This window comes from Micromys minutus, assembly GCF_963924665.1.
Source record: "Micromys minutus genome assembly, chromosome: 5".
NCBI lineage: Eukaryota > Metazoa > Chordata > Mammalia > Rodentia > Muridae > Micromys > Micromys minutus.
In genome coordinates this window covers 49,994,994-50,007,260 of record NC_137974.1, presented here as the reverse complement: position 1 = coordinate 50,007,260, position 12,267 = coordinate 49,994,994, and the positions used below count along the sequence as shown (strand labels likewise).

General features: G+C 35.6%; 1 protein-coding gene across 1 annotated transcript in view; it reads left to right on the top strand.

The window, feature by feature from the left end:
• The window catches only part of ADGRE3 (adhesion G protein-coupled receptor E3), a gene marked incomplete at both ends in the record, with an annotated part of 62,428 nt that extends 52,294 nt beyond the window's left edge, over positions 1 to 10,134 (top strand). Inside the window, one exon of the mRNA XM_080917432.1 lies at positions 9,955 to 10,134. Coding sequence (XP_080773558.1) covers positions 9,955 to 10,134 — 180 coding nt within the window. The remainder of the gene's footprint in view (positions 1 to 9,954) is intronic.
• Positions 10,135 to 12,267: the final 2,133 nt, after the last annotated feature.

Below are 12,267 nucleotides of genomic sequence, written 5' to 3'. Positions count from 1 at the left end.
AAGAGAAAAAGGACAGGTAAGATATAAAGGTAGACTGAACAGAAACCAAATCCATGAACACATCAAAATGATCATTTACCATGATCAAGAAGGCTTTATATCCCAGGGAAGCAAGGATGGTTAAATATTTGAAAATCCATCAATGCCATCCACTATATAAAGAAACTAAAAGAAAAAATTACATGATTATCTCTCTAGATCCTGATAAAGCATTTGACAAAATTTAACACCTCTTCATGTTAAAAGTCTTAGAAAGATCAGGTATTCAAGGCACATATTTAAACATAATAAAAGCAATATACAGCAAACCAGTAGCCACCATCAAAGTAAATGGTGAGAAACTTGAAACAATCCCACTAAAATCAGGGACTAGACAAGGCTGTCTACCCCCTATCTATTCAATATAGTACTTCAAGTACTAGCCAGAGCAGTAAGACAACAAAAAGAGGTCAAAGGAAAAAAATTGGAAAGGAAGAAGTCAAAAATATTACTATGTGCAGATATGACAGTATCATCTTAAGTGACCCCAAAAATCTTATCAGGGAACTTTTACAGCTGATAAACACCTTCAGCAAAATGGCTGGATATAAAATTTACTCAAGAAAACCAGTAGCATTCCTCTACTCAGAGGACAAACAGGCTGAGAAAGAAATTGGAGAATTGATCCCTTTACAATACCTACAAAGAATATAAAATACCTTTGTATGACCCTATCGAAGCAAGTGAAGGATCTTTACAACAAGAACTTTAAGTTGCTGAAGAAGGAAGTTGAAGACCTCAGAAGATGGAAAGATCTACCATGCTCATAGATAACTGAAGGATCAACATTGTAAAAATGGCCATCTGGCCTAAGGCAATCTACAAATTCATTACAATCCCTAACAAAATTCCAACTCAGTTCTTCATAGAGCTAGAGCAATTTGTAAATTCATTTGGAATAATAAAAAACCCAAGATAGCAAAACCATTCTCAACAATAAAAAAACTTCTGGGGGAATCACCATCCCTGACCTCAAACATTATTACAGATCAATTTTGATAAAAACGGCCTGGTATTGGAACAGAGACGGGCAAGTAGACCAATGTAATAGAATCAAAGAACCAGAAATAAAACCACACATGTATGGTCACTTGATCTTTGACAAAGGAGCTAAAAACTTTCAATGGAAAAAGGACAGCCTCTTCAATAAATGGTGCTGGTTTAGCTAGCAGTCAGCATGCAGAAGATCAAAGATCTCCACATAAAACTCGGTACTCTGAAACTAATAGAATAAAAAGAGGGGAAGACCTTAGAACATATAGGCACAGGGGAAATTTTCCTGAACAGAACACCAATAGCTTATGCTCTAGGACCAAGAATTGACAAGTGTGAACTCGTGAAATTGCAAAGCTTCTGTAAGGCCAAGAACACTGTCAAAAGAACAAAATTGTAACCAAGAGATTGGGAAAAAAATCTTTACCAATCCTTCATCTGATAGAAGGCTAGTATCCAATATATATAAAGAACTGAAGAAGTTAGACTCTAGAGAATCAAATAATCCTATTTTTTAAAATGGGGGTACAGAGCTACACAGAAACTTTTCAGTGGAGGAATATTGAATGGCTGGGAAGCAACTAAAGAAATGCTCAACATTTCTAGTCATCAGAGAAATGCAAATCAAAACCACTCTAAGATTCCACCTCACACCAGTCAGAATGTTTGACAGGGAGGAGGGAGGGGAGTGTGTGGGGAAGGGTATAATACTTAGGTGACAGCACATGCTGGTAAGAATGTGGAGAAAGAGGAACACTCCTTCACTGTTGGTGGGATTTTAAACTGGTACAACTACTCAGGAAATCACTCTGGAGGTTTCTCAGAAAAATTTATCATAGTGATGTCCAAGGACACAGTTATACCACTCCTGGGCATATACCCAAAAGTAGTTACAACATCTAACAAAAACACATGCTCCACCATGTTCATAGCAGCCTTATTTATAATAGGCAGAAGCTGGAAAGAACCCAGATTTCCCTCAACAGAGAAATGGATACAGAAATTGTGGTACATATACACAATGGAGTACTACTCAGCTATTTAAAACAAGTTCATGAAATTCCTAGGCAAATCATCCTGAGTGAGGTAACCCAGTAACAAAAGAACAATCATGGTATGCACTCACTTATAAGCAGATGCTAGTCCCTTACCCACCCCCAAAAAAGAAATAAAAGCTCAGATTACCCAAGAAAATATTCACAGAACTTATGAAGCTCAAGAAGAAGAAAGGATGTGGATGCCTCAGTCCTTCTTAGAAGGAAGAACAAAAGAGGGTGGAAATACAAGGTCAAATAGAGGAGCAGGGATTGAAGATCTACAGAGACTGTCTCACCTGGAGAACCACCACATATGCAGCCACCAAACCTAAGCACTACTGCTGATGCCAAGAAGTATTTACTGGCAGAAACCAGATATGAATGTCTCCTCAGAGGCTCTCTCAGAGTCACATAGATACAGATGAGGATGCTTGCATCTAAACATCAAACTGAACACAGGGACCCCAATGAAAATGCTAGAGAAACAACTGAAAGAGCTGAAGGCTTTGTACCTTCCCGGGAAGAACAGCACCATCAACAGCCAAAGCACTGAGGTGGACAGAGTGATTGAGAGAGGGAGCACCTTCATGGAAGCAACTTGAGGGGGAGGAGGAAGGGGAGTGGGTGGGGAAGGGCACATTTTTGAAATGTAAATACACAGAATATCCAATAAAATTGAAAAAAAAAGAAATTATCCTGTGAAAGCCATATGAAACAATCTTACAAGCAACATTTTCCCACTTTTTTCTTTCTTTTTTCAAAAATTTGTCTTACTGTGTGGTTCCAGCTTTTCATTCCTTCCATGACTTCAAAGAGTGATGGAGTGTAACTTCATAAATATAAACTGAAATAAGCATTCTTCCATTAGCTGCTATTATGGTGTTGTAGCTAAGACATAATTTCCACAACTATGACAATATCTATTTCCACAATTAGTGAAGAATTTCTCCCATATAATGGTGTGCTTTTCTATTTTTTCATCAGTGTATTTAAGCTTTCAGTGACTATTCTTATAGCTTAATTTATCTAATTTTTAAAAAATCTTTATCATTAATAGTTTTGTTACCCAGCTATTTTCAGATGTTTACTGCTGCTGTATAAGAATATTTTTGATTTTTATATTAATTGGCATACTGTTATTTTCTAAGCATGTTTATTACTGGTGGTAGTTTTCTCATGGGATTGTTAGGGTCTTATATGCCTAATATCATGTCATCTGTAAGTAAAGACATTTTGACTTGCTCCAATATATAGGCTGCCATTTTGCCTTTTTTTTCTACCATTTTTCCTATGAACAGTTTTCTTTGCTTTAAAGACACTTTTAAGTTTCAAAAGGCCTCATTTATCAATTTTTGATATTAGAGCCTGACACATTGGTATTCTTTTCAGAAAGTTTTCTCCTGTGCCAGTGTCTTCAAGGCTATTTCCTAATTTCTCTTCTATAAGATTCATTGTATCTTGTTTTATGTTGAGGTCCTTTCTCCTCCTGGACATGAGCTTTGTGCAGGGTGATAAATGTTGCATTCTTCTACATGTAGACACTCAGTTACATATACACCATTTATTCAACATGTTTTCACTTTTCCACTCATGGAAAATGACTTCAACATCAAAGGTCAAGTGTCCATAGGTATGTGGGTTTATTTTTGGTTCTTGAATTCCATTCTTTTAATCAATCTGTCTGTCTATATACCAATACCATTAGGTTTTTTTTTTTTCACCATTGCTCTCTAATAGACCTTGAAGTGAGGGGTGGTGATTCCCCCAGAAGTTTTTTATTTTTTAGGATTGTTTTTGTTATCCTGTGTTTTTTGTTTTTTCACATGGAGCTGAGAGTTGCTCTTACAATGTATGTAGAGTATGGTTTTGTCATTTTGACAAGAATTGCATTGAATCTGTAGACTGAATTTGTTAACATGGCTATTTTTACTGTTAATCTTAGTGATGCATGCAGTTTGGATAGATTTCTATTTTCTGAGGTCTTCTCTGGTATCTTTCTTCAGGATCTGTAAACTCTTCTTATACAAAGCTTTCACTTTCTTGGTTAGAGTTACACCAAAATACATTAAATTATTTGTGGTTACTAGGAAGGGTCTTGTTTCCTTTCTTGATTAGGCCATTTATCATTTGCATAAAGGAAAGCTATTAATTTGAGTTGACTTTTTATCCAGTCACTTTTCTGAAGTTGTTTATCAGATATATGAGTTCTCTGGTAGATACTATCATATCATCTGTGAATAGTGATATTATGACTTTTTCCTTTCAAATGTGTACACCATTGACCTTCTTTAGTTGCCTTTTTGCTCTAACTAGACATTCAAGTACTGTATTAAATATATAGAAAAAGAGTAGGCAGTCTTGTCATGTTCCTTATTTAGGTGGGATTCATCAAGTTTCTTTTCATTTATTTGTTGTTGTCTGAATACTTGTGATTTGTGTCTTTTATTATGTTTAGATATGTGCTATAAGTTCCTGATGTTTTCAAAACTTTTAACATGAAAGGGTGTTGGATTTTGTCAAATTCTTTTTCAGATTAGAAGATTTTTTTTCTTTGAGTTTGTGTATTTAGTGTATTACATAGATGAATTTTTGCATATTGAACAATCCTTGCATTATGAGATGAAATCTATTTGTCAATGGTGAATGATATTTTTATGTGTTCTTTTATTTTTGTTTGCTAGAATTTAATTGAGTATTTTTAAATCACTGTTTATAAAAGAAATTTGTCTAAAGTTATTTTTTTATGAGTTCATTTTGTGGTGCAGATATCACAGTAACTGTGGCTTCTTAGAATGAATTAGGTAGTATTCCTTTTATTGTATTCTATAGAATAGTTTGAAGAGTAGTGGTATTAGATCTTCTTTGAAAGTCTGGCATAATTCTGCACTAAAACCATCTGACTCTGGGCTTTTTCTGGAAAAAAAGGTTTTTAGTGACTGCTTCTATTTCCTTAGAGGTATAGGACTGTTGAGATGTTGAGATGATTTACTTAATTTTGATTTAACTTAGGTAAGGGGTATTTGTCTAGAAACTTATCTATTTTGTCCAGATATCCCAAGTTATTTCAAATGGAGGCTTTTATAGTAACATCCGTTAATTTTTTTATGTCCTTAGTTTCTGTTATGTCACCTTTTTCTTTCTTTTTTATTTATTTATTTTTATTTTTTAACTTTTTTTAAAAAAAATGTTATTTTAAAAAACAAAGAGAGGCTTATATGATGTTTTTCCAGGATCTCCTAGCTTTCATAGTCTCTGTTGAGAAGTCAGGTGTAACTTTGATTGGTCTGCCTTTATATGTTACTTGTCCTTTTTTTCTTACAGCTTTTAGGATTCTTTTGTTTGTTTGTTTGTTTCGAATATTCAGTGTTTTGCCTATTATGTGCCGGGAGGAGTTTCTTTTCTGGTCCAATTTATTTGCAGTTCTGTAGGCTTCCTGTATATTCATGGTCATCTCATTCTTTCGGGCAAGAAGTTTTTTTCTATGATTTTGTTGAAGATATTTATGGTGCCTTTTAGTTAATATTCTTTGCCCTTTTCTACACCTATTATCTTTAAGTTTGGTCTTCTCATTGTGTCCTGGATCTCCTGGATATTTTGGGTTAGGAGTTTTTGGTCTTTGCATCTTCTCTGACTGTTTTCTCTATGTTTTCTATGTTGTCTTTGGCCCCTGAGATCCTCTCTTCCATCTTTTGTAGTCTGTTGGTGATGCTTGCATCTTTGACTCCTGATTTTTTTTTTTTTTTTTTTTTTTTGGTTTTCCTTCTCCAGGGTTGTCTCTTTTTGTGTTTTCTTTATTGTTTCTATTTCCATTTTCAATTCCTTTATCTGTTTGGTTGTGTTTTCCTATACTTCATTGAGTGATTGTTTTCTTGGTTCTCCTGTAATTGTTTAAGGGAGTTATTTATGTGCTTCTCCAAGTTCTCCGTCATCATTATGAAGTATGATTTCATGACTGAGTTTTGTTTTTCTGGTGTGTTTGGCAATCCACTACTTGCTGCGGTGTGAGAGCTGGATTCTGATGTTACCAAGTTGTCTTGGTTTCCATTGCTTAGGTTCCTTTGCTTTTCTCTTGTCATCTTGTTATCTGTGATTACAGGTTCTCTTGATGTCTCTGACTGGAACCTGTCTCTTGTGTTGATCTGAGGGCCTGTAGGCTCAGGTTAAAAAAAAAATTGTTTCTGGATGTTTGTCTCTTTGAGGTCAGGTTCTGAGTTTTGGTTGCAGTGGCTCAGTTCTGTCTCCATGGGCTCAGGTAAGAGAGCTCTTGCAAGACTTCTCTGGCTGCTCAGCCGTGTGCAGGTGGGTCCTGAATCTTAATGGTGGTCATTCTGCCTTCTTGGTGGGCCGAAGAGGACTCAATCACAGAGTGCACCATGCTAGCTGGCCTCCAGGGGCTCCAGGCTATCCCTCCCGGGGCCACCTGAAGGGTATGTGGCAAGCTCCATTGACTCAGGTAGGAGAGCACTTGCAAGGCTCCTCTGCGGGCTCAGCCTTGTGCAGGCAGGTCACCATTTTCTTTTTATTTTGTTAATTTTGTTACTCTTTCTGTGCCTTGGAGTTAATTTGCTAAGGTTTTCTTTTGTCAAAGAACCAGATTCTGGTTTTGTTGATTCTTCGTATAGCTCTTTTTGTCCACATTGTATAATTTCAGTCATGAGTTTGACTATTTCCTGCCATATCCTATTTCTGCTTTGTATGCTTGTTTCTTTTTTGTTCTACAGCTTCTGGGTATGCTGTTAAGTTGTTTGTATAGGGTATTTCCAATTTCTATATGAAGGCACTTAGTACTATGAATTTTCTCTTAACACTATTCTCATTGTGTCCTAGATATTTGGGTATGCTGCACCTTCATTTCCATTTAATTCTAGAAAGTCAACCATTTCTTTATTTCTTCCCTGAACAAGTTACTTATGACTAGAAATTTGTTGTTTTCATGAGTATACAGGCTTTCTGGGGGGTTTTTTTGTTTGTTTGTTTTGTTTTATTTGTTTGGTTTTTGGTTTGTTTGAGTCTGTGGTGATCTGTTCAAATGCAGGAGATTTTCAGTCATCTTTTATCTGCTAAAGCTTATTTTGTGTCCAATTATATGTCAGATCTGGTGAAGGTTCTATGTAGTGCTAGAAGAATGTATATCCTATTGTTTTGTTGTGAAATGTTCTGTAGATATCTGCTAAATCTCTTTGGTTCATAAATTTTGTTAGTTTCATCATTCCATTCTTTAGATACTGATTTAATGATATTCATTGGTGAAAGTGAGACGTTTCAGTCATCCATTATTATTGGGTGCATTTCAATGTGTTTTGAATTGTGTTAATGTTTCTTTTATGAATGTTATTTTCCTTACATTTGCACACGGTGTTCATTCAAATCTGACACTTTATCTTTGTGGATTTTTTTTTGATGAGTCATAAGTATCCTAGACCTAACTTGATTACATTTGGTTGAAAGTATATTTTACTGTTTCTTGGAATTGCTACTCTAGCTTGTATCTTGGGAGCTTGTGCTTGCAAAAATTTTACCAGTCGTTTACTCTGAAGTAGTTTCTGACTTTGTTCCTGAGGTAGTTTCCTTATATGAAGCACAATGGTGGATTATGTTCATGTATCCAGTCTGTTATCTTGTGTATTTCTATTGAGGAATTTAGTCGATTCACATTGATAGATATTAATGACTCATGATTATTAGTACCTGGTTGTCATGTCCAACCTCGTCCCGCAAGGAAAAGAGGCAACACGGCCAGATTCTTCTCTCAGTGGTTTATTCAGGACTCCTTTCTTGATGCTTGTGTGGAGGGGGAGCCCCGTGCCTGGGAGGTTCTCTCCTTTTATCCTCCCTGCTGTCCACCAGCTGAGGTGTATCATTATAATTGGTCAGTAATGTGGCGTGATACAGGTGCAGGCGCTCTTGAGGTGTTTACTAGTTAGAGAGGGCAGAAGCCAGCACCATCTTAGGGTGCAGCCCTTTGTCTCCAAATCCAATACAGCTCCCTACACCTGGTATTTTTGTTTTTAAAAATATTTGGGGGGGTTCTCTTCTTTTGGTTTTATTGAGAGATGATTAATAATGTCTTGTGTTTTCTTGGTTGTAGTTACCCTTATTTCATGGGAGTTTTCCTTCTAGTATCCTCTGTACTGTTGAATTAGTACAAAGATATTGCTTAAATTACATTTTGTCATAGAATATACTGGTTTCTTTTTCTATGGTGATTGAGAGTTTTGCTCCATATAGTAGTCTGGCCTGGTATCTTTGATCTCTTAGGGTCTTTATAACATTCATTTAAGGTCTTCTGGCTTTTAGAGTCTCTGCTGAGAAGTTGGGTATGATTTTGTTAGATGTTCTATATGTTACTTGGCATTACTCCATTATAGCTTTTGATATTTTTTCTTTGTTCTGTACATTTTATGTTTTGATTATTAAGTGATGGGAAGATATTCATTTCTGGACCAATCTATGTGGTGTTCTATAGGCTTGCTAAACATTTGTGGCTATCTCTTTCTTTAGGTTAGGTAGTGATTTTCTATGATTTTGTTGAGGATGTTTTTTGACCCTTTGAACTTGTAATATTCACCCTCTTGTATTCTGATAATTCTTAGGATTGGACTTTCAATTGTTTGCCAATGTTTTGGATTTTCTGGATGTTTTGGATTATGAACTGTTTACACTTTGCATTTCTTTGACTGATATGACAATATATTTTGTGGTATCTTCTAAATCTGTTCTCTTTCCTTCATTTTCTATCTCCAGTATCACTTCCATTTGTAATATCTTTTAAAATTCTATGTTCATTCTTTTTTGGCTTGGACTGTTGTGTTTGATCCTTTACCTGTTGCTGACTGTATTTACTTGTATTTCCTTATGGGATTTCTTTGTTTCCTCTTAAAGACTTCTATTCATTTGTGTGTGTTTTACTGTATTTCTCCATAAAGGCCTCTATCATCTTCATGATATGAAATTTTAGGTCGCAATATTGGTATTGTGTGTTAGGGTATCCCGGGCTTGCTGTGGTAGGAGATATGGCTTCTGAAAGTGCCAAATTACATTGCCTTCTGTTGCATATGGTCTTGAATGTTGATGTCATCCATACATAGTTCATATAAAAATAAGTATCAACAATCTGAGAGTATATAGCCTCAAAGACTATGCATTTGTTTTCACTGTTGTTTTGCTGTTGTAATTGTAGTACATTGTTGGGTTTTTTGTTTGTTTTGTTTTGTTTTTAGATACAGTGTGCTTCTGTGTCTCTGTACAGTGATGGCTATCATGAAAATTACTGTGTAGAACATGTTGGCCTAAAACCTGCCACTGCCTCCTGAGTGCTGGTGTGTGCCATCACTGCTGTCGTCATATATTTTCTAAGATTGACTGAATTTTTGCTGGGAATTTTTGTGTGTGTTTCTATACATGTGTGTGTTCCCATGACTGTAGAGATACATATATGTATGTAGGTATGTGAAATAAGGAAGAAGGCATTACACATCAGGCTAGCAAGGGGAAGGGCCAGATCTGTTTATCCTGACAATGCTCACATCTGCCCTAAAGATAAATTACTCACAGTATCCACATTCAAGGTCAGCTCTGCTGTGCTGTCCAGGGGCAGACCTCACAATTTTATGTAATTTTGTTTGTTTTAATTATGATTGTGCACTTGTTTGAGTTTTATCAATCATATTTTATTTGAGCTTCAACATATATTTTGTATTATTATTTAGTATATATTTTATAATATTATTTAATCTCTATTATTATTATTATTATTATTATTATTATTATTATTATTATTATTATTATATACCACATATGTGTCCATGTGAATATTCATGAGGAAGGTACATTTAAACTATGATTATTCTGCTTTCTCATTCTTTATCTCATTGTTTTGACACAGGGTCTTTCTGTGAACCTGGAAAATTTCTGCCAAACTGGAAACCTACCTGCTCCTTCTGACTCCACTCCTCAGAGTGCAGGAGTTGCGAGTTCATACTCAACCACAACCAACTTTAACCTTAGTGCTCACAATCTGAACTCAGGCACTCATGTGTACTGGAGCAGAGTTGTTAGTGACTGAATCAACTCTTTCTCCAACCCTCTTGTAGTGAATTTTCACTTCTACTGGGTCATTCACATGAAACCATATCACCAATCTGCTAAAACAACATTAGTTGTACATTCCATGGTCATTTCATTTTATCTCTTCTTGAAAAGTTAGCTTTCTTTCCCCACATATTGTTTTATATTTCTCTTTCTTGCCTTTATATATAGCTTCAAGTAAGGGGGTTCCTGGTCTTAATGTTCTAGATTACTGTTTTCTTTTTGCTTAACCTCTATTGGTATTCATTTCCTGTATAGTGTATACCACTGGGATATATTTAATTATTTCTTTAAATTATAAGGTTACAATATACTTATATCATTTTTTTTCATTTCTTTCCACAAATATCCTGCATATGTTATTCTTGGTATTCCTGGCATTTATTTTTATTTGTTGCTTTTACCTGCATATATATGATATGCATAACATGCATATATGTGTGTTAATATAAATATATATTCTTACATACAGGAAAACAATCTTCTTAGTCTAAATAATATTTTTCTATGAATATTTTTAGGACAGAAACAACAATAGACATGGTAACATGATCAGGGAAAAGCCCACAGGACCTCAGCCTTATACAAAGAATCAGAGGCAACTGAGGGATGTTAAGTAGAAGAAATAGTCTTGCCAGGGGAGAGCATATTAGTTGGTAATCTAATACAAAATGTTCAGCCCAGAAATTATTAAGATATAAAAGCCTATATGGGTCTTAGGAAGCATCTACCTTGATAGGCCTGGAGAGGCCACAACTTTATGGGAACATCATCCACATGGTCATTCTGTGTTATTAATAAGGTGCATTGCATTTTTGAGGGTTGATAAGTTTAATTATTCCATTACATACTCAGTGTGTTTTGCTTTGCTATAGTGAATAATGCTCCATTTCCCTGTATGTGCCATTTTTGTTACTTTTTTCCTGGCAATATTTTATTCAACAAGAACCTAGAGCCTTGGTTTATTACCTTTTTTGCACAGAATAACTTCATTGTCTTTCAAGATTAAATATGATCAATATTTATTGTATGAATGTACAAATGTCAAGATAAATGTATTACTATGTAAAATTAATAACTGCCAATAAACTCCAAGAGAAAAGGAATATTACTGCTAATGTGTATTCTTTAATTCACTCAATATTTCTGAGTTTGAAGATATTGATTATGAAACATACTCTCTTTTTTAAATTTTTCATTTTTATTGCATATTATCTGTATTTATAATTCAGATGGTATCTCCTTTCCCTGCAATACAATCCCCCTCCACCTTCCATTGCCTTCATATGCACCTAGGGCCATGGGTCTTTCCAGGAAAATTGATTGGTTGGTGTTTTAGACACTGGGAACTGTAGTGGGTTTGGTTAGTTGATTATTTTGTTCTTCCCATGGGGTTGCAGACCCTTTCAGTTCCTTCATTTGAGCTCCTCATGTTCAGTCTGATGGCTAGCTGCAAAAAGCCTCCTCTGTATGGCTCTGGCAGAACTTCTGAAGAGGCATTGATATCAGGCTCCTGCCAGTAAGCAATACTTGGCATCAGCAATAGTGCTTAGGTTTAGTGCCTGATGAGGCAGTCTCTTTTCTCCAATCCCTGCTTCTCTATTTATCCATTTATTTCCTTCCATGAGTACTTTGCTCTCCCTTCTAAGAAAGACTCAGGCATTTGCCTTCTGGCCTTCCTTCTTTTATAGCTTAATATGTTCTGTGAACTGTTTCTTGGGTATTCCAAGCTTTTGGGCTAGTATCCACTTAGCAGTGAGTACATGCCATGAGTGTTCTTTAGTGACTAGGTTACCTCACTCAGGATGATAGCTTCTACTTCCATCCATTTGCCTGGGAATTTCATGAAGTCATTGTTTTTAACAGCTTAATAGTACTCCATTGTGTAATGTGCCACAATTTCTGTATCCACATGTCTGTTAAAGGACATCTGGGTTTTTTTTTTCTAGATTTTGGCTATTATTTTTAAAAAGGCTGCTATGAATATTGTGGAACATGTGCCCTTGTTAGATGTTGGAGGTCCTTATGGGAATATGCCCAGGAGTGGTATAGCTGGATCCTCAGGTACTACTATGTCCAATTTCATGAAGAAACACCAGACTGATTTCCT